General features: G+C 40.0%; 1 protein-coding gene and 2 non-coding genes across 3 annotated transcripts in view; 2 read left to right on the plus strand and 1 right to left on the minus strand.

The window, feature by feature from the left end:
* Positions 1 to 22,938, minus strand: part of REEP5 (receptor accessory protein 5) — a 59,116-nt gene that overhangs the window by 19,791 nt on the left and 16,387 nt on the right. The window contains exon 3 of the mRNA XM_004480291.4: positions 4,647 to 4,785. Coding sequence (XP_004480348.1) covers positions 4,647 to 4,785 — 139 coding nt within the window. The remainder of the gene's footprint in view (positions 1 to 4,646; positions 4,786 to 22,938) is intronic.
* On the plus strand, positions 9,841 to 9,948 carry LOC111761110 (U6 spliceosomal RNA). The gene has a single exon (XR_002794563.1). It is a non-coding gene; the product is annotated as a U6 spliceosomal RNA (small nuclear RNA).
* Positions 20,303 to 20,406, plus strand: LOC111761111 (U6 spliceosomal RNA). The gene has a single exon (XR_002794564.1). It is a non-coding gene; the product is annotated as a U6 spliceosomal RNA (small nuclear RNA).

Raw genomic sequence — 22,938 nt, forward strand, 5'->3', positions numbered from 1 at the left:
CTATTAATTCATTTAACCATTTACCTATTAGTGGACACTTCAGTTGCTTATATTTTTAGTTATAACCAAAAATGCTGCAATGAAAATCATTATACATCCCCCTAATACACCTGTGAATGCTTACTTAGGCTAGACACTCAGACATAGAATTGCCAGGGTATTACTGTTTAATTTGACAAGAAATTGTTGAAGTCCCAGTTCACTAGTGAGATATTTACTGGTCACTCATGTTTTATTTTCTGTAAAATGTTTATTTATATAACCTTTACCCCTTTTCTATTCTTTTTACTTGTAGAATTTTTAAATATTCAGGTATTAATTCCTTTCTGGTGTAAATGTTATAAATATTATCCTACTATGTCATTATTTTAACTTTGTTTATGCTGTCCATTTTCATATAGAGTTTAATTTTTTTAAAAAATTTTTAGTCAAATTTATCAAGTCTTTTCCTTTCTGACTTTTGCATTTTGTCTTGCTTCCATACCTCAAAGTTAAAAAGAATTATTCTTTATACTTTATCTAAAACAGGTTTAGGCATAAGAGTCCTATCCTTGTGAGGCACTGAGGAAAATAGGTGGATGAACTGTGGGCAGTTATTCCCCTGCTTCAACAACTAGAGCTGTGAATTACAACAACTAGAACTTTGGAGGGTGGAGGGTAGCAAAAGGTGAAGCCTCAAGCTGAGGAGCTGTTTTGTGAGTAAAGAATGATTAACTGTGGTTCTTTGCTGCTTGGAGCTGGGAGCCTTGGACTCATCCACCTCTCACCCCGAGCTTGCTAGGACTGGCATGGACCTGAGTGAAGCCTTTCTCCATTCCAATACCTGATAAAGGAACTGATGCTTATGAGAGGCAATGAATTCACAGGCCAAAATAATGTTAATAAGATATTTGAAGAACACAACCATTTCAAAAGAAAAACAATACTAATCAACTACAAATTCTACAGGAACAGAAATTTTAGAACTGACTGACCAAGGATTTTAAATTGGCTTGCCAACTAAACTAAAAGAAATAAAAGAAAATATTAGCAATATGAAATAAGAACAAGAAAACAGAAAAAAAAAACCCCAAAAATATTAGGTATGAAAAATATAATTGTGAAATAAAGAATACAATTTGTGGCATAAATAGCAGATTGGATATAATGTAACTGTGATGGTTAAGTTCATGTGTCCGTTTGGCTGGGTTACTGTATCACCTGTTTGGTCCAGCGAGCACTGACCTGATTGTTACTGTGAGGGTACTCCATAGATGGATTTGCATCGATAATCAGCTGAGTCTACGGCTGACTGCAACTACAATCAACAAAAGAGACTACCCTCAGCAATAGGGGGAGTCTCTTCATCCAATCAGTTAAGGATTTCAGAGATCATAAAGAATTTCTGTCGCAACTTCAGTCTGCTTTCCCTGGGGAATTCAGACTTAACTTCAGCAACATCTTTATCGGAGTTCTAGCTTGCAGTTTGCCTTACAAAATTCAGGCTTGCCAGCCCCCTCAGTATATAAGCCAAATTCTCTGAATATACGTGACTAACTCAGAAACCAAGGAATTTGAAAAGAAACAGAATTGAGAAAATCTCCCAGGAAAAAAGGAAAGCATAAACAACAAATAGGTTAAATATGTATTTAAATATTAAATAGATTTTTAATAAATATATTTTAAAAATTAAAAAGATAAGATAAAAAAATAGAAAAAAATATATCCAGAATTACCTAGACTAAAAAGCCAAGATAATATCAACAGAATCGTGGTTGGAGTGAAAGAGAACAAAGAATGAGAAAGCTTGCTAAATTTCTTTGGATATAAATTTTAAAAAGAAAGGAGGGAGAGAAGCGGCTGTGGTTCAATCAGCTGGGCTCCCATCTACCATATGGGAAGCTCTGGGTGTGCGTCCCAGGGTATCCTTGTGAAAGCAGGCTCACCTGCAAGCACCAAGGAGCACTGCCTGGCCTGCAAGCGCCTCAGACAGCTGACTCAGCAAGGTGATGCAACAAAAAAAGGGAGACAAACAAAAAACACAGAAGAGTGCGCAGCAAATGGACACAGAGCAGACAGCAAGCAAGCCACAAAGCAGGAGGGGAAAATTAAATAAATAAAGACAGACACAGAAGGGCGCACAGCAAATGGACACAGAGAGCAGACAGCACACAAAAAGCCACAAGGGGGAGGCAATAAATTAAAAAAAAAAAAAAAAAGGAGGGAAGCAGATTTGGCTCAACTAATAGAGCATCCACCTACCACATGGGAGGTCAGGAGTTCAAACCCAGGGCCTCTTGACCCATGTGGTGGGCCAGCCCACATGCAGTGCTGATGAGCACAAGGAGTGCTGTGCCACACAGGGGCGTCCCCCGCATAGGGAAGCCCCACACACAAGGAGTGCACCCCCACAAGGAGAGCCACCCTGTGCGAAAAAAGTGCAGCCTGCCCAGGAGTGGCGCCACACACGTGGAGAGCTGATGCAGCAAGATGATGCAACAAAAAGAGATACAGATTCTGGGTGCTGCTGACAAGAATGCAAGCAGACACAGAAGAATACACAGCAAATGGACACAGAGAGAGACAAAGGAGGTGGGAGAGGGGAAGGGGAGAGAAATAAATCTTTAAAAAAAAGGAAAGATATATGTAGAAAAAGTAAGACAAACATATAATAAGGATGCTAGAAATAGGTCTGAATATATACATAATAAAACATTAGTTTCAGGGGAAATACACTTCAAGAAAACCACAGATACACAATATGGCCCAATTATGAACAGTATTTACAAAGTTCTAATAATGTAAGCAGAGAATATTTATCTAACCAAAGTTAAATTACGTAGGAGGATGGAGCATGAGAAGGCTGTATTTATGTGGCAGGGATGAGGGATGCGAGAAAGTCAAAGCCTTGTTTTCTACTAGGAATCAAGAGCTAATGCATAAAACAGAAAAATCGAAAGATGGCTAAACAAACATTATTTAGAGACCTACAGGTAAAAGATAAAATAATCTGCCATAAATGAAATAATGGTTGCTTTTTAAAGAAAGAGATACAGGGAACAGGGATACAGAACTGCTGTTTTTCTTCAAAAATCTTACAGAAATATTTGAAGCCTTAAACTGTATCATGTGTAACTTTTATAAAAAATGAATATTAAAAAGTAAGAAGGGGTGGCGGACTTGGCCCAGTGGTTAGGGCGTCCATCTACCACATGGGAGGTCCGCAGTTCAAACCCCGGGCCTCCTTGACCCGTATGCAGCTGGCCCATGCGCAGTGCTGATGCGCGCAAGGAGTGCCGTGCCACGCAGGGGAGGCCCCCGCATAGGGGAGCCCCACATGCAAGGAGTGTGCCCCATAAGGAGAGCCGCCCAGCGCCAAAGAAAGTGCAGCCTGCCCAAGAATGGCGCCGCACACACAGAGAGCTGACACAACAAGATGAATGCAACAAAAAGAAACACAGATTTCCGTGCCGCTGACAACAACAGAAGTGGACAAAAGAAGACGCAGCAAAATAGACACGGAGAACAGACAACCAGGGTGGCGGGGGAGGGGAGAGAAATAAATAAATAAATAAATCTTTAAAAAAAAAAAAAAGAAGAAGGGAAAGAAGAACATCCAGAATTCACAAGGGCTGGACAAACCACCATGTCCAGCTTGTCCAACTCAGACACCTGGCTCTATATACCTGAGGAAACATTTTCATCACACAAAACTAACTGGAAGTAGGGCCTTTTCCATGAAAGACACTTGAGGAATCTACTGAAGACAGGGACATAGAACCATTCCATTCCATCTACTCCATCAAAAACATAAACCTTTTCATTCCCATTTACCTCTGGTACAAATGAGGAGTTGGTAGAGGTCTTGTTAGGAATGAGTTTCAGTTCAACCTCCTGCCCTTTCCTGACATGCTGGAAACTAAGGTTAGTCTTCTGCCAACATCTGCCAGTTATAAAATGACTTCCTCATACAGTCAATGCCATATCATATTTCTCCCAGCCTATGTAAGAAATAAGTATTTTTCTCTTCCAGAAATAATGAATGACTCCTGCTCACCTCTGTGAATAATCAGTGGCCTGCCAAAATTTGCATTGCTTCACATCAAATGTAGATAACACTGCATGAAGATGGGATATTAGCAAACTAACAACAGTGTGTGTGGTTAAGTCACAGCACTTGCAATCTTTTTTAAAAAGCAATTTTATTGAAACATATTCAGGAACCATACAATCCATCTAACATGTACAATTGGTGGCATCTGGTATAATCACAGAGTTGTGTATTCATCGCTATAATCAATATAAGAGCATTTTTATTATTCCAAAAAGAAAAACCCCTACCCCTTATAGTCACCTCTCAATCCCTCTATCCTTCCCCTGTCATACATAACTACCTTCTTTATTAGCATGAAAAATACCTTGAACAAAATTGCTTAGGCTGTTTCCAAGGCAGTATACTGCAAAGGAAGTTAGACATTGAAGTTAGACGGACGCTGAATTCTGTCATTTTGTTTACACTCTGAGGCAGAGGAACAGATATGTGATATCCAAGCATTTGTTCCTATTCCTTGAATATAGGTCCTGAGTTGGAGTTTATTTTAGTGGTAAGGGGCAAAGAAAAAATATATTTGGAAGGAAATAGAGGCGTTCAAGAGAAGTCAATGTACCTTCAGCATGTAGTAGAAGGGGAACCATGACAGGAAGAGGTCAGAGAAGAATTCGGCAATGCTGAACACACCATATACTACCCAGTAGGTCAGCCACTGGGTGTCGTCTTCTTTGTTGGGACTCTCTATGGCTTTAATTCTGAAAGGCAATTTTAAAAAAGTATTTAATTTAATAAGATCTCAATGACACATTTTCAAACATTATATTTCCACAGTCTATCCTCCAACACCAACTGAGAAACTCAGGCAAATGTCACTAGGTGCAAGAGTACAGATCAAGACACAAAGCAACATACAGATATTGGCACAAGCTCTTACAACTATGTGTTCTCAACCTTCTGTTGAACAAAGAGAAACCAGTACTAGCTGTCACTGCCCCAAGTGGGGTTCAGCTGCCAGGGATATATCAAGAGAAATTCTCTCATGGTAACTAGGTTCATATGTACTTTTAATAATTGAGGTGTATCATGGGTGAAAACAACCTTTTAGAGATTGATTCAGGGACCACCACCATGGAAATAACTAGAAAGAACACTGCCTTTCTCTGCTTCTCGAGTGTGAGGACTTCTCTTATGATTAGAAATAAAGGAACTTCTAGAACAAAGGTCAGGCACTTCCCAAAAACTATAACATACTTCATAATGAACATGGGGAAACAAACATAATGGAGTCCATTTGGTTCAACTGTCATTGTGTGATCCTCAGGTTGCGGCCTTCCTTCCCTTCATCAGTTAATAACATGACTCCCAGCCCCAACTACTGCTCAAACAACATTGTCTGCACATGGTTGAAAATAAATTTAAATAATGTTTTATTTTTGAATCACAGAAATTTCTCCCAGTCATGGAAATCTCTCATTCTAAATTATAAAAATTCTGTAATTTTTATCTTTTCCTAACATATGTCTAGATATTTCTCTTAACTGAATTGAAACAGTAAACTGGAAGAAATCTAAATCTTGTTTAGCCAGAAGCATAGATTAACTATTGAAAATGCTCATCTATAAAATGAGCTCCCCAAATGAGAAAGTTAGGCTGCTGAGTCATTCAATAAGAAATCCTAAGTTAATTAGAAGCAGCTGTGTGTATTTTAAGAGGGAACACACCCTTAGGGGGAAAAGTTATCACTGAATGAGTTAATTACTAATGAATAAGGAAGGACAAAGAGAGGATAAAGTGAAGTGAATACAGCTTTGAATTTTAAGACTGGACAAAGATCTTCATTTTAAACACAAGAATTATATAAAATGAATTTAAGAAAGCTGATTATACAATAATAATTATCACATGCAGATTAGGTTTTAACTTTTCTTAGATAAAAGGTACTAATCTAATAGAAGGTTAAAGGAAAAGTAGAGATAAGCATGTTAACCAAAGAACTAAAACAACTTTTCAGGAAGATGGCACTAAAAGCGAAAAAGGAAGCTCCTATCCCTCCCAAAACCAAAGCAAAAGCAAAAGCTTTGAAAGCCAAGGCAGTACAGAAAGGCGTCCACAGCCACACTAAAAAAGAAGATCCACCTTCTGGCAGCCTAAAATGCTGCTTCTCAGGAGACAGCCCAAATATCCTCGGAAAAACACCCCAGGAGAAACATGCTTGACCACTAAGTTCCCCCTGACCACTGAGTCAGCCATGAAGGAGACTGAGGACAAGACACTTGTGTTCACTGTGGATGTCAAGGCCAACAAGCACCAGATCAAACAAGCTGTGAAGAAGCTCTATGACACTGACGTGGCCAAGGTCAACACCCTGAGCAGGCCTGATGGAGAGAAGGCAGCAATACTTGACTGGCTCCTGACTATGATGCTTTGGATGTGGTCAAAAAAACTGGGATCATCTAAACTGAGTCCAGCTGGCTAACTCTAAGTTTTTTTTGTTTTGTTTTAAAGGTTTTATTTTATTTCTCTCCCCTTCCCCCTGCTGTCTGCTCTCTGTGTCCATTCACTGTGTGTTCTTCTGTGTCCACCTGCATTCTTGTCAGGCGGCACCAGTGTCTCTTTTTGTTGCATCATCTTGCTGCATCAGCTCTCATGTGTATGGTGCCACTCCTGGGCAGGCTGCGCTTTCTTCGTGTGGGGTGGCTCTCCTTGCAGGGCACACTCCTTGTGCATAGTGCATAGGGCACCCCGATGCAGGGGGCACCCCTGTGTGGCAAGGCACTCCTTGTGCACGGCAGCACTGCACGTGAGCCAGCTTACCACACGGGCCAGGAAGTCCTGGGTATCAAACCCTGGACCTTCCATATGGTAGGAGGATGCTCTATCAGTTGAGCCACATCAGCTTACCAAATATAAGTTTTCTGATCATTAAAAAAAACAGAAAGGGAAACTGATGTGGCTCAAGCAGCTGGGCTCCCATCTACTGTATAGGAGGTCCAGGGTTTGATGCCCAGGGCATCCTGGTGAAGGAAAGTTGGCCTGAGCAGCGAGCCAGCTCACATGAAGTGCCAGCCCACACGGCAGTGTCACCCTGTACGGGAATGCCACCCCACGCAGGAGTGCCAGCCAATGCAGAGAGCTAGCACAGAAAGTGACGCAACAAGAGACACAGAGGAGAGACAATAAGAGACGTAGCAGAACAGGGAGCTGAGGTGGTATAAGAGAATGATTGCCTCTCCCCCCCCCCCCCCCCGGAAGGTCCCAGGATTGGTCCCCAGAGCTGCCTAATGAGAATACAAGCAGACACAGAAGAATACAGTGAATGGACACAGAGGACAGACAATGGAGGTGGGTGGGAGGGGGGGTGGAATAAAAATATCAAAAAAAGAAAAAGAAAGAACTAAAACAGTTCCCCCTTTATACTTGACTTGTTTTTCTCTTCTGAATTTTATTTGATATAGCGTGGTTTATCTATTTAAGTGGATCTTTTTAAGATATTATTATAAAAATTTGTTTCTTATATACATGCATCCTGAGCAGGAGATACATAGTTATACGTCACTTAAGGTCTTAATTTTGAGGACCAAAGCAGTCCATGACTTAACTACTCTACTTCCAAAGGAAACATGTCTGAGAAATCAAACAGCTTCTTTTGAAGATGACATAAAAACCTCAAAATGTGGAGTGATATCATAAACATGGCAATGTTAAGACATCCCCTGGAAAAGTCTCCCCTCAGAATCAACTAATAAAAGGACAAATTCTACTAAGTTGGAACACTGGAGGATGAGACAGACTGGAGAAGGACTCCACAAATGCTGAATTAAAGAACAAGAAAAATAATCTCCAAGTAGGAGATTTCTAAACTGGACCCACCAGTCCAGACTCCTCCCCTGTACTCACTTCTGTGCACCTTGGAGTAGCACAGAGGCAACTCAGTTCCCTCCTGCTAAGGATACAGGCCATAGAGCCACTCACAGCAGGGAGTCTGAACCACAGGGGCATGTCTAGGCACAGGGACCCAAGTCCACAGAGAACCAAGGCGGAACAAAAGCACCAGAGAAGTGCCACATACAAAAGGGGAAAAGAAAAGAGGCCTCTGCAGAGCTGTTGGCAAGATGTGAGCACACTCAATCCAGTCTCTATTTGCAGGACTACCTAAACATAAAACAGACCTTTCTGGATCATCTTGGTCCCTGGGGTAGGATACCCTAACTGGGGAAGAAACCAAAGGCAGAAAAGACTAAGGAAAGAAAGGAAACAAAGAAAAGAAGGAAAAAAGGAAAGAAAGACAATAAGAAAGACAGACAGAAAGACTGGAAGAAAAAGAGAGAAAGGAAGAAAGAAAGAAGGAGGGAGGGAGGGAGGAAGGGAGGGAGGAAGGGGTAGGGTAACTGAACTGCTTTTGAACTGCTTTAAGACAGGATAAGGAAGCAGATGTGGCCCAAGAAGTTGGGAACCACCTACCACAAGGGAGGTACCTTGGAGGTACCACATGGTTTGGTTCCCAGTGCCTCCTAAAGAAGACAAGCAAGACAGCAAGCTGACATAACGGGCTGGCATGGCAAGCTGATGCAACAAGATGACACAATGAAATGATACAAGGAGGGGACCCAATGAGAGACACAATAAGCAGGGAGTGGAAATGGCTCAAGCAATTGGACTCCCCACACACACACTACACATCTTGGGTCCTGTTCTCAGTGCCTCCTAAAAAGACAACAAGCACATAATGAACAGACACACAGAGGAGATAGCAAATGCAAACAATGGGGGTGGAGTAGGGAATAAAATAAATCTTAAAAAAAAAAAAAGAATGTGTCTTAGAAGTGAAAAGTGTACTAAAAAGGGGACAGAGAATGAGGTAGAAATTTTAAACAAATCACAGGAGCTAAGTAGAAAATTCTGCACAAAAGCAAATAGAACAGATCAGTTCCTGGAGAGGAAACAGAGGAAAGGAGACTTCCTCCTGGAGGTAAAACAAATGCACAAAAAGTACAATCTTAAAATTTATACCAAATATCCAGGGCAACAATCAGATGAAGAAGAGCTGAAAAAATCTGAACAGTTAAACATGAGCTGCTCTAAATATCCAATATAAGATGGACAAAGAATCAAAGAAGAGCCTTAACATAAAGCCAATCAATAATAAAACCCTATACAAAAGGAGAAACTGACTTTCAAAGTTAACACATTAAAATAATCAGATGCACAGGTATCAGCAAAAAATTACAAAACTAGGAAAGAAGAACACATAGCTCAGTCAAGAGAACAAATGAAAACTTAAGAGGAGACACAGAATTTGGAATGACTCATCAAAGAAGTTCAAACAAATCTCCCAAATCAACTCAAGGAGATGAAGAAAAATATGGATATAGAATTAACGGATATTAAGAAAGCAATGTGTGAGCCAAAAGAAAATTTGTAAGTTTAAAAAGAAACATAACAGGAGCAGATGTAGCTCAAGTGATTAAGCACCTGCTTCCCACAAGGGAGGTCACAGGTTCGGTCCCTGGTCCTCCCTAAAAACAAGAACAAACAACAAGCAAACAAATTAGGGAACCAACTCGGCAGAACTGATGTGGCTCACTGGTTGAGTGCTGGCTTCCCACATACAAGGTCCCAGATTCAATCCCCTGCCCTGATATATCTAAATAAATAAACAAATAAATAAATAAATAGGAAGCATAACAAATTATTAGGATGAAAGGCATAGTGGAAAAAAATATATACTATACGCATACAGCAGCAGATTTCAACAGGCAGAGAAAAGAATCAGTGAGGTAGAACACAGGACAATTAAAATCAAACAATCAGTGCTCGCTTCGGCAGCACATATACTAAAATTGGAATGATCACCACAGAGATTAGCATGGCCCCCGTGCAAGGATGACACGCAAATTCGAGAAGTGTTCCATATTTTTAACACGCAGCAAATAGACACAGAGAACAGACAACTGGGGCTGAGGGGGGAAGGGGAGAGAAAGAAAGAAAGAAAGAAATCTTAAAAAAAAAAATCAAGCAATCAGAAGAATAGGTAGAGAAAAGAATAGAAAAAATTGAGCAGTGTCTCAGGGATTTGAATGACAGCACAAAGCGAACAAATGTACATGTCATGGATGTCACAGAAGAAGAGAAGGGAAAAGGGGTAGAAAGAATATATGAGGAAATGATGGCCAAAAATTTCCTAACTCTTATGAAAGACATAAACATACATGTCCAAGAAGTGCAACATATTCCAAAAAGAATAAAATCATAATAGACCAACTCTAAGACACCAACTAATCAGAAAGTCAAATGCCAAAGACAAAGAATTCCAGAAGCAGACTTGCCTCAATGGATAGAGCGTCCTCCTACAACATGGGAGGTCCGCAGTTCAAACCCAGCACCTCCTTGACCCGTGTGGAACTGGCCCACTCAAGTGCTGATGCGCGCAAGGAGTGCCGTGCCACACAGGGTGTCCCCCGCATGCAAGGAGCATGCCCCATAAGGAGAGCTGCCCAGCGTGAAATGAAATCCAGCCTGCCCAGGAGTGGCGCTGCACACATGGAGAGCTGACACAAGATGATGCAACAAAAAGAGACACAGATTCCCAGTGCCGCTGGTAAGGATATAAGTAGTCACAGAAGAACACACAGCGAACGGACACAAAGAGCAGACAACTGGGGGGTGGGGGAGGATAAATAAATAGATAAACCTTAAAAAAAAAAAAAAGTTGGTGGAGGGGTGATGTATAAGACCCCTGTGTGATGTTATGTATGCTTATTTAGTAAGTTCACAATCTTTACTATATACTTACTGTTTATGCGTGTTCATGTATGAATGATATACTTCAATAAAAAATAAAAAATTTTTAAAAAGGGATAAACATACGACTGTAAAACACAGTGGACACTATTGTTTGCAAATGATGGACTATATCTAATAGGACAATTATAATATTCTTTCATCAGTTGTAACAAAGGCACCACACTAATCAAAGTGTTAATAGAGGGATGGGTATATGGGAACACTGTATTTTTACATGATTTTTCTGTAACCTACAATTTCTCTGCTTAAAAAAAAACACTCAAAATGTGATGGAACTGCCATGGCTTAATCTAGAGTCTTTGAAATTATTTTGATCACAACCCTCAGCAACTGTACAGTTTACATTATGACCCAGTAAACACACATATACACACATAAATATAAGCTGAAATAGACATTTCATGAAACAATTCTAGTATTTTCAATTCTATTTTTTTTAAGGAGGTACCAGGGACCTTGTATATTACATGGGAAGCAAGCACTCAACATTCAAGCTAAATCCACTCCCCTATTTCATAATTTTTCAAATGGTAATCAGATCCACAAACTGAAAAACAGAAAAACTGTCCTAACAGTTCGAGTTCAGTGCTTTGAGGAATAAAAATGGTTAATTCCCTAATTTTACAACAATATAAATTCAAAAGTCTCCATGTCAATACACTGGAACACTATATAGTAACACTGAAAAGTAGAAATAAAAGAACTCAAAAATTCAATGTAGGGCAAAAATACACCTAAAGCAAACTATGGAGTATAGTTGTATTTTTCCAACAACTGTAAAAAAAGAATTATGCTAAGTGGCTAAGTGAATAAACCAGACACAAAGTACTACATAATGATTCACTCCATTTATATAAAATATAAATAAATTTATAGGGATGGAATGAGATTAGCAGCTATGTACAGCAGGGAAAGGATACATGGATGAGAGGTAACTGCTAATTTGGAGGTGGTTTTTCTTTTTGGTATAATGAATATGCTGTAAAATTGATTCCAGTGGTGCAAAATTCTGTGATTATACCCAAAGCCACTGAATGTACACTTTGGATGGATTGTGTGATATGTAAATACATCTCAATAAAATAGCTTAAAAAAAAAAAGTGAATGTACACATTGATCACAACTATGCCAACAACCTAGCCACAGAATCACATGAATGAAGACAGGAAAAGACAGAAGAGTTTTTTTATATAACCTCTCATTAAATATTAACTTAAAATATCAGTGTTCATTTTTAAAACTGTCAACATGCCATAATATAAGATATTTAGAACAAGAAGGTACCCTAAGAGATAATGTAGCCCATTCAGTTTACAGGTGAGCAATGTGAGACTCAAGAAGGTGCCCCAATCTAGTTATAGTTAGAGAAGAACAGAGTTGAAAACATGGGTTCCCTGGATGCTCTTGATTTTTACAGTTTCTGAAAAGACTTCCTTGTCCAAGCGAGAGGACATGGTTGATTCTTCAACAATACCCTATTTATACCCTGAATCATATTTCAACTCAGTGTATCAGAATAAAGACACAGCAATTTAGGTAACATAGGAGATTAGAGAAATCATAAGATACAGCCTTTGCCTTTAGGTGACTTGCAGTCTAGCCACAATTACAAAGCTAATGAATAGAAGGGGGATGGAACCTAATAACTATTCAATTTAGTATTTAATAACCCCATGAGATAGATATTATTTCCATTTTTTTGAGAAGAAAGTGAAGCTGAGAAAAGAGAAATAGTATGTGTGAGCACCCAGCTCCAAGTAACAGAAAGTGGATTTTCATCTAAGACTAACTTCAAAGGTTCTGCTTGTTTCATTATCCTATGCTGTTTTCCTAATTAGGAGAACAATTCACCACCAGGTTGGGCAGCACTTAACAAAATGTCTGGTATAATGTAGGCATTTAATAAGTATTTATTGAATTAATATAAATTCACTTGGTGTTCACACTCTTATTTCTGGAAAGAATCCCACATAAATAATCCTATTCTGGAGGAAACTAAGGCTCAGAGAGGTTAGTGGGGACACAGAGCAGAAAAATGAAAGGAAGATCATAATCTTTTTTTTTTTTTAAAGATTTATTTTTATTTTTTTAATTCCCCTCCCCTCCCCCGGTTGTCTGTTTTCTGTGTCTTTTTGCTGCGTCTTGTTTGTTTGTCCGCTTCCGTTGTCTTCGTCAGCGGCACGGGAAGTGTGGGCGGCACCATTCCTTGGCAGGCTGCACTTTCTTTCGCGCTGGGCAGCTCTCCTTACGGGTGTACTCCTTGCACGTGGGGCTCCCCTACACGGGGGACACCCCTGCGTGGCAGGGCACTCCTTGTGCACATCAGCACTGAGGATGGGCCAGCTCCACATGGGTCAAGGAGGCCTGGGATTTGAACCGCAGACCTCCCATGTGGTAGACGGATGCCCTAACCACTGGGCCAAAGTCCGTTTCCCAAGATCATAATCTTAAGGTCCAGATCTCTGGAGGATTTCCCATCCCTCCACCCTATTTACTTGGGTAGCAATAGAGGAAACCATTAGAAATGAACAAGAAACTCCTCTAAGCCAAACTCAGCATATAAACACAATAACTTCTCCCCAGCGTGGGACATGACTCCCAGGGATGAGCCTCCCTGTCACCAAGAGATTGCCACCAAGTACCAACAAGCAATGCATCTGGGGAAAAAAAAAGGCCTTGATCAAAGGGAGGAAAAGCTAAAGACAAATGAGTCTGTATGGCTAAGAGACTTAAAAGTGAGCAGGGAGGCCACCCCAGAGGTAGCACTTATGCACATCTGAAGAGGATCTCATTGAGAGCCAAAGTAGATACTACTCCAAATTGCAAAGTTCCTCAGAGATATGGAAATATGCAGACACTATAGTCAAGGCAGATAGCTCAGGAATTTGGCCCCTTGTCAGTGGGCCCTAATCTGGTATTTATTTTCCCCAGTGTGACAGAGTTAGACTCAGCAGTGGTTTCACTGTGCATGACTCTTCTGTCCTTCTATTTGAACCTATATTTAGTACAAGAGTTGGTAGGTGTACATCCAAGAGACTTAAATCTCTGGGCTGTCCATATGCTAGTTAAGCTCTGAATCTCAATGGATTTGTAACACCTACTCTCCAGTTCAATGGACTCACCCAGGACAACTAACATGGATGATGGACAAACAATATACCAAGGAACCGAGAGTGCCTACCGCTGCAAGCAAAAGAGTCCCATCCACTGGATGTATGGGACCAAAGTCCCCCTCAATTAATGGTGGAGTGGGCATCACCATCCCAGAGTCCTCAGGATTGAGAAACCATATTACAGACTAAAACAAACTCACAAGTATTCTACTATAGACTTATTGTTATTCTAGCAATAAAAGAAATATCATTGTTGTGGAGGTAGTGATCCATACATGTTCTGGGGCTAGAGAAAGGGAAAAACAGGTGTAATAGGGAGGCATTTTTGGGACTTGGGAATCACCCTGAATATTACAATAACAAATACAGGCCATTATATATCTGGCCATAACCTACAGAGTCGAACGGGACAGAGTGTAAACTACAATGTAAAGTATAATCCATGCTTAGTGGCAATGCTCCAAAATGTGTTTATCAATTGCAATAAATGTACCACAGTGATGAAAAATGTTGCAAATGTGGGAAAATGTGGGAGGTGTGGGGAGCAGGGCATAAGCAAATCCCCTATGTATTCTCTGTAATATTTATGTAATGAAAGTATCTTCTAAAAAATTTTAAAAAGTGAAAGAAAAAATTATTTAAAAATTTAAAAAATAAACTTATATTCTTCAGAAGAATGTAACCACAGAATAAGGTAGAATGAAGCATGTATTAAACAGAGGTATATGTACCCTGGTAATGAAAGAGGGGGAGTAATTGAGTCTGACAGAGAGATCTGGGCAATTTTCACACAAGAGATGATATTTGAGGCTTGCTTTCCAAATTTCTCTCCCTTTCCTCAATGTCCCTTTTTGTGCAGTGTGAATTTTATAGCTTAGGGTTTTTTATCTACTGTGAGACAGAAAAACGAAATAATTAAGCTTGTTGGAAATATGGATAAATGGATGTAAACAGGCTCTATTTAAAGGTAAGCAGTGTTCTCCACTGAGTTAAAATATATGTGCTTTCATTCTAATGCTATGAAAACCTTAGACTTAATAAATGAGATTCCAGGCCTATAGCAGACATGTAGTTAATTCTTTAAGATAAACTGATATGTTTTATGGACCAGTCGGACTAATATTAAGTGAAAATATACTAGCTGTTGAGAAAGAATGGAAGACTTGATAATACATCCAAACTAGTCATCCAGTAATATGTGCTTTTTCCTAAGGCAGTTATTTTAATTTTTAAAATTTTATTTCATTTTTATTAAAGAAGCTTTAGATTACTTAAATGTTACATCAAAAATATAGGGGGGAAGCGGACTTGGCCCAATGGATAGGATGTCCGCCTATCACTTGGGAGGTCTGCGGTTCAAACCCCAGGCCTCCTTGACCCGTGTGGAGCTGGCCCATGCGCAGTGCTGATGCACACAAGGAGTGCCCTGCTATGCAGGGGTGTCCCCTGCATAGGGCAGCCCCATGCACAAGGAGTGCTCCCCATAAGGAGAGCTGCCCAGTGAGAAAGAAAGTGCAGCCTGCCCAAGAATGGTGCTGCACACACGGAGAGCTGACACAACAAGATGACGCAACAAAAAGAAACACAGATTCCCAGTGCCACTGATAAGGATAGAAGAAGTTACAGAAGAACACACAGCAAATGGACACGGAGAGCAGACAACTGGGAGGGTGGGTAAGGGGAGAGAAATTAAAAAAAAAACAAAACAAAAAACATGGTTCTCAATGTATGTAGAGAAAATATTTAAAACAATTACATTATAAGGGAGGGAAGGATAAATGGTAATGGTGGTAAGATTTCTATACATCACTCAAAGTGGTACATATAGACACCAGTAGACTGACAAGTCATGACGTAAAAGTAAGTAGCAAAGAATTTACTCTTGCTCAAAAGAGGTCTGGCAACTGTCCAAAAAGAAATACAAATAGCAAAGAAACACATGGAAAAATGATCAATATCACTAGTGATTAGGGAAATGCAAATCAAACTATAATGAGATATCATTTCGCACCTATTAGACTAGCCGCTATTAAAACGTTGCAAAACTGTAAATGTTGGAGAGGATGTTTTATGTAATGGTAAGAAGAAATGAAGTCATGAAATACATGACAACATGGATGAACCCGGAGAACATTATCTTGAGTGAAGCAAGCCAGATACAAAGGACAAGTACTATATGACTGCTCTACTATGAACTAAATATATGTGAAATATGAATGTGTAAAACTGTATATATAAGACCTTTTTTCCTTGATGCTGAACAAATGTAAGTTAATACTACATAATGTTAATATCAGACAAAGAAAAAACACACGATATTAAGTGATGGAGACTAGACAGATAAAGAGTACTACATATTGTATGATTCCATTTATATAAAATATAAATATAAATCAGTTCACAAAGATGAAAGATTAGTTGTTATGTAGGTCTGAGGAAGGAACGCTAAGGGGTACGGAATCTTTCTTTTTGGAGTAACGAAATTGTTCTAGAAATATTAGGAATTTACAACATTGTGATTATAATAAAAGGCATAGATTATATACTTTGGCTAGACTAGCCAGAAACAGCAGCAATGCACAGTGGGGGAAGCATAGAGAGATTGAGAGGTAAAGAATTTGATTTGTTATAATTATTAATATTGAAATAATGAAAATGCTCTAATAATGACTGAAGTGATGAATGCACAACTATATGATTATAGCAAATACCACTGACTGTCACCTTGGAGAAACTGTATGCTTAATATGTATCAATAAAATTTAATAATAAAAAAAGAGGTCTGGCCTTTGTCCACAGCTTCTAGAAGATATCTCTTAAGCAAGTGGAATGTTTGCCTAAGGCCTTGGATCATGTCATCCTCTAACAATGTAATTTAGGGTAGAGACTGGCTATATCAAAAAGACCAACAATATGATTTATGGTAGGGGCTGGAGACTGAGATGAGCCATGTGGGTAATCAATCATGCCTATTTAATGGAACCCCAATAAAAACACTAAACATTGAGGCTTGGGTGAACTTCCCTGGTTGGCAACACTCCATTGTATTGTCACACATTCCACCAAGGGTTCCATGTTTTTCTTGTTGCTTGGGTTCCCAGCCCCTGTTCAATTCCAGGCATTTGCTCTCCCTATTATGAAGTTTGTTCCCAATTCACTATGGAAACCTTGATTATAACTGCTCATGAGAAAACACTGGTGCTGTCTCATATTTCTTAACTGCGAAAGTTCCACAAATATTTGCCAAACAACTATTGTACCCTACATAATGTGTCAAGTACAAACTGCTTAAAAGCATGGGATTTGGGGCCAATCAAAATTTGAATTTCAGCTCTGCTATTATTTGTATGATTTTGGAAAAATAACAACTCCCCTGAGCCTCAGAATCATCACCTACAAAAAGAATAGCACCTACTTCATGGTGCTATTGGAGGGAATGAAATGAAAGCATATTATTTTCCCCATGTACTGGATCATAAAATCACTTGAGTCAGTTTTTAAAAACAAGATCAAAGGCACATTCCTTAGAAATACTAATTCATTAGGTATGGGTAGGCCTGTAATTTATTTTATTTTATTTATTTATTTATTTTTAGGAGGTACTAGGAATTGAACCCAGGACCTCATACAGGAAACACACACTCAACCACTAAGCTACAACTGCTCCCCTCATATCCATTTTTTTCTTCCCCTCCCCCTCCCTGCTGCTTTTGCTGTCTGTGTCCATTCACTGTGTGATCTTCTGTATCTAATTCTCTTTTTGTCTTCTCTTCTCATCTTTTCTTCTCTGGGATTCAATCCTAGGGACCTCTGATGTGGAGAGAGGTCCCTGTCAATTGCACCACCTAAGTTCCTGGTCTCTGCTGTGCTTCACCTTGACTCTCCCCTTTGTCTCTCTCTTGTTGCGTCATCATCCTGCTGTGTGACTCACTTGCATGGGCACTGGCTCACTGCGTAGGCACTCAGTTTGCTGTGCGGGCACTCGGCATGTGGGCACTTGGCTCACAACATGGGTACTCAGCTCACCAAGCAGTGCTGGCTCACCATGCAGGCACACTTTCTCCTCTTCTTTTTCACCAGGAGGCCCCAGGGATCAAACCTGAGTCTTCCCATATGGTACACAGAAGCCCTATCACTTGAGCCACATCCGCTTCCCTGACATGTATTTTAACAACCACCAAGGAGATTCTCATTGCTTAAATTTGGGAAACAATCACATTATCTAATGTAAACCTGGCACACAAAATCTCAATAAATGGTAGCTATGAGAAGTGTGGTCATGTCCATTATATGATGATAAAACATTATTTCAGAGATGAAACAAGCCCACAATGCAGAACAAGGACTCAAACTCTCCTAATGCTAAAGCTAGTTTTGTTCTACATTATGATCAGGTTCTCCCTTTTATAACAGAATGTGTAATATAAATGAAAAGATTTGCTTCTAGCAGCCCAGGTACTCAATCTCTTGCAAAAAAAAGACCACTATTCCTACTGACCTGAAGGAAACGGGCCTGAAGACCCAAAGCTGGTTTCTGCACTAGGACCAGCTAAACTCCTAGTGACCTCTAATTGTTCCAAAATCAAGTTCTCCTATGGATTTATGGGAAAATTTTTCCACTCCTGGTTATGTTTATTTTACTCCCTAAGTTTTTCTGCATGACACAGGCACACTTAAATGCTCTGATATTCTACTGTGCCCAGAAAGAACCCTGCAAAAGAAGGGAATGAAAAGTGACCTTTGCAAATAGATGAAGGAGCCTTGTGGGGAGGGGGGGTGAGCGTTACCTTTGAGAAATGCTCTCTCTGATGGGCACACCTTCAAGTAACTCCCATACATACCCTTGTATAACCCCTTCCCCGTGAGGACAAATGGAACCTGTGATTTGCTTCTAACCAATATATTATTGCAAATACAATGAGATGTGACTCTCATGATCATGTTATGGTATGTAAGCCTCTGTCTTAGCATATTGGAGCAGAAGCTCCCTTTGCTAGCTTTGAAGAAAGTAAGTTGCCATGTTGTGAGAGAACCTATGGAGAAGTCCAGGTGGCAAGTGGTTTCTAATAGTTGAGCATGTTCCACAGCCAACATTCAATAAGAAAACAGGGGCCCCAGCCTTACAGCTGCAAGATGAATTCTGCTAACAACCTGAATGAGTTTAGAAGCAAATTATTTTCTAGCCAAGTATCCAGATTAAGAATACAGCCCAGCCAACTCCCTGACTGTAGTCTTGTAAGATCATGAGCCGAAGACCCAGCCACATACCCAGACTCTCAACCCACAGAAAATGTGAGATAATAAGTGGGTGCTGTTTTAAGCCACTAATTTTATGATAATCTGTTATGCAGCAATACATACTCCTTTCGTTTTTCCTTTAGTCAAGAACTCATAGAAGTGAAGATACAAAAGGTTCCTCATCATTTAATTATCACAGAGGAAAGTATGTAGGATCCACTAAACCATTACCAAGTCCAAGTGCAACCCTGGCACTTTGCTACCCGCAGAAGATGACCAGCCTCACAAGGAGTGATCCAAAGCCTATGAGGACCCCGTACAGCCCCACAGTCCAAACCGACAACCTAGTTCTTCCCTTCTCCATCCATAACCTCTCCCTAGCCCTTCCTGTACTACCTCCTACCTGCTGACTTAGCTCTTTCCAAGCGTAGGCCAGGAGATCTCTGGGCCCTTCCCAATTCCCCAAGTGTGTCTCCCTCTAATTTTGGGGCTAGGGGAGCCTTATGTACTAAAGCCAGGGATCTAAGTGTCATCACCAAAATAAAACCACAGTGGAAAGATTACTTTTCTCCTAAAGAGGAAAGAAAATGTAATCTTTCTTAGAAAGAAAAAGGTTCATCAGAAAACTAACTTATCCATCGGTACATAGTTTACTCTTCAAATCTTCAGGATCTAGGTATTACAGGCATGTAGGAAGGAGGCAGGTACCTATATATTTTTTAAGTCTAAAAATTGAACATCTTACCTCACTCAGGTTTCTTGTGTTCATTTGGAATTTTTTACTTGCTCCTATACACCGAGCCAGAAGTAAAGGAAATAGAAGGACTCTCGTACAAACTGTCACAGCTGCTGAGAGCATTTCACCCTGGAGCTGCGGCTCCTTCCCTCTGCCTGAGGAGTTGAGTTGGGGTGCGACCCATCCGCCTGCCCGCTGGCTTTCTTCCCTCTGCTCCGCCAGCCTCAGCTCCTGCCCTCAGCCTCAATAACCCACCTGTCAGGCCCCAGTGCTGAGCAGCTCTCTGAGGGACTTAGGCAGCGGCTGAGGTGGCAAATTTTTATTTTGTGAAGGTCTTTTGCAATAAGCATATACTATCGTTATAACAAAAAGAGGGAAATAGTGCTTGCTTAGGTAGCACATACACTAAAATTGGGGAAAATACAGAGATTAGCATGGCCCCCTGCAAGAATGACATGCAAATTCGTGGAGCGTTCCATATTTTTATTAATGTGGGAAAGTGTGGGAGGGGGAGGAAGTGGGGCATATGGGAATCCCCTATATTTTTTATGTAACATTTATGTAATCTAAAGCTTCTTTAAAAATAAAATTTTAAATAAAAAAAAGTCAAGCCAATGCACTGCCCTTCTGTATATGCATATGTTGGCTGCCTTTAATAAACATGTTTATGAAGGAAAAAAAAGCAGGGGGGCGAGAATATTCATTTGGAAAAAAAATGGGCCCCAGATTTTCTATAACAACTTCCTCCCATGAGATTGGTTAGCTCTCTCCAGGCTTTGTTAAAAACAAAGGTAAAGTGAACATCAGACACATTCATTTAATTTCTCTCTTGAGGAAACAGCTAATGATTTCCTTACAAACAAACTCCACTAACAATGGTCAGATATAACCTTTTGGTGTTAGAGCACTGAAAGGCCTTCCATACAGAAACATACTTGGAGGGGAAGGGAAGTGGGAGGGAGAGCAACATAGCTCATCACATGAACCTGACTCATTCATTTTCTATTAAGAAACAAAACAAAATATCTATAAAATTACTAATTACACTGAACTATGGGATGTAGGTCTTTCCCTACCTTTCTTCTCAATGCTCATCTGGCTTTACATCATTTCACTAACCTGGGCTTATAGCTTTGTATTCTGGCTCCACCATTTACTAGGTGTGTGAGCCTGGGTAAGTTACTCAATCTCTCAGAGCCTCAGTTTCCTGATCTGTCAAACAGAGTTAACAATAGCAATAATAATAAGTCTCACTGTGTTGTTTTGAAGATTAATTTAGTTAATATACTTAGAAACAATAAATGGAACAAGTACTCAATAAATATTAGTAAGTAACAATGACAACATAGTAATCATTTATTATTTCCAAAGACAGCATAGAGTTTAAACAGAAAAAAGAGATAAGACTCCAGTCCCTCTGGCTAAGAAGAGCTCGTGTATGGTTAACAGCATCATTAATAAGGCTCAGAGAAGACTACAGAATAACTGTGGATTTTAATTATCCCCCGTTCTCCAAATCCCCATTGTTACAGATAGAAAGTGTTAGCTGAAATCCCCAAAAACCTATTTGCAGAAGAGTGGGAACAAATTCAGATACTGGGAAAACACTTTTCAAATCCACCCTGCAAAGGAGGATTGGTCAAAATTCTTTACATAGGTACCGAATTGATACTGACACAGGCATGCCCATAATGCACTGGCCAGCCCTCTTCCAGACCGGTGGGCCCCAGTGGTAGTGGCTGCCTCCTTCCTTGTTGGCCCATCTACATGCCTACATCTTTGCTACTGTTTTCTGAAAGCACAGATGGGAACCACAGGTGGGCAAAGAATAGTATTAAATACATGAAGAAAACGAAGCTTGGGTAGAAATGGTCCTGAGCTGCCAGTATTTTCTCCCTCTCCAACTGTCGTCATTTAGAAAGCCTAAGACATTGCCTGACCCACAGACATGACTAACACAGACATGACCACAAACGCTCTAAGTACTTTCCTAAAATGAAATCATGTAAACTAAGGACTCGTGATGAGTCTGTGAGGCATAGAATTAAAGGAGGCAGCAGAGCAAAACAAGGATAAGTGAAGATTTTGGAGGCAGAAGGACTCACTAAACTTACCTCCCACCTTTTACTAGCTATGCCACTTTAACAAGTTCCTTAGTTCAGTTCCTTCTCTGAAAAATAGGAAGGAACTTAATTCATAAGGATTAAATAAGATTATGTATATAAATAACAAAGTTCCTAGTGACCTTTTGATAACTAATAGAACACTTCTATGTCTTTTTTGGATATTACAAATTTATCCTAAATGGCCAATTAAAACATGTTTAAAAACTTAATTTTTAAAATGTCAAAAACACCAAGTTCTTGGGAAGCAAACTTGGCCCAATGGATAGAACGTCCACCTACCACATGGGAGGTCCGCAATTCAAACCCCAGGCCTCCTTGACCCGTGTGAAGCTGGTCCATGCCGCAAGGAGTGCCCTGCCACCCAGGGGTGTCCCCCACTTAGGGGAGCCCCACGCGCAGGGAGTGTGCCCCGTGGGGAGAGCCGCACAGCGCGAAAGAAAGTGCAGCCTGCCCAGGAGTGGCGCTGCACACATGGAGAGCTGACACAACAAGATGATGCAACAAAAAGAAACACAGATTCCCGGTGCTGCTAATAAGAATAGAAGCGGTCACAGAAGAACACACAGCAAATGGACACAGAGAGCAGACAACTGGGGTGGGGGGTGAAGGGGAGAGAAAATAAAAAATTAAAAATAAAACAAAACAAAAACACCTAGTTCTTTCTGGAGCTATAAAATTCAAAACTCCTATTATTAAAGAAAAAACAAACATAAAAAAAACGCATGACCTGGTAAAAAACTTTACCAACTGGACATTCTATCATATCAGGCTTTTTTATTCCTATATTACAGTCATGCAAATTTAGTTGTTTTACCAAGAGAGTACATCTGTTTCCATGACACTGGATACCATGTATAATGCTAATAACTTCCAAATGCATGTCAACCAGCT

The sequence above is a fragment of the Dasypus novemcinctus genome, chromosome 2 (genome assembly GCF_030445035.2).
Source record: "Dasypus novemcinctus isolate mDasNov1 chromosome 2, mDasNov1.1.hap2, whole genome shotgun sequence".
In the NCBI taxonomy this organism is placed as follows: Eukaryota; Metazoa; Chordata; class Mammalia; order Cingulata; family Dasypodidae; genus Dasypus; species Dasypus novemcinctus.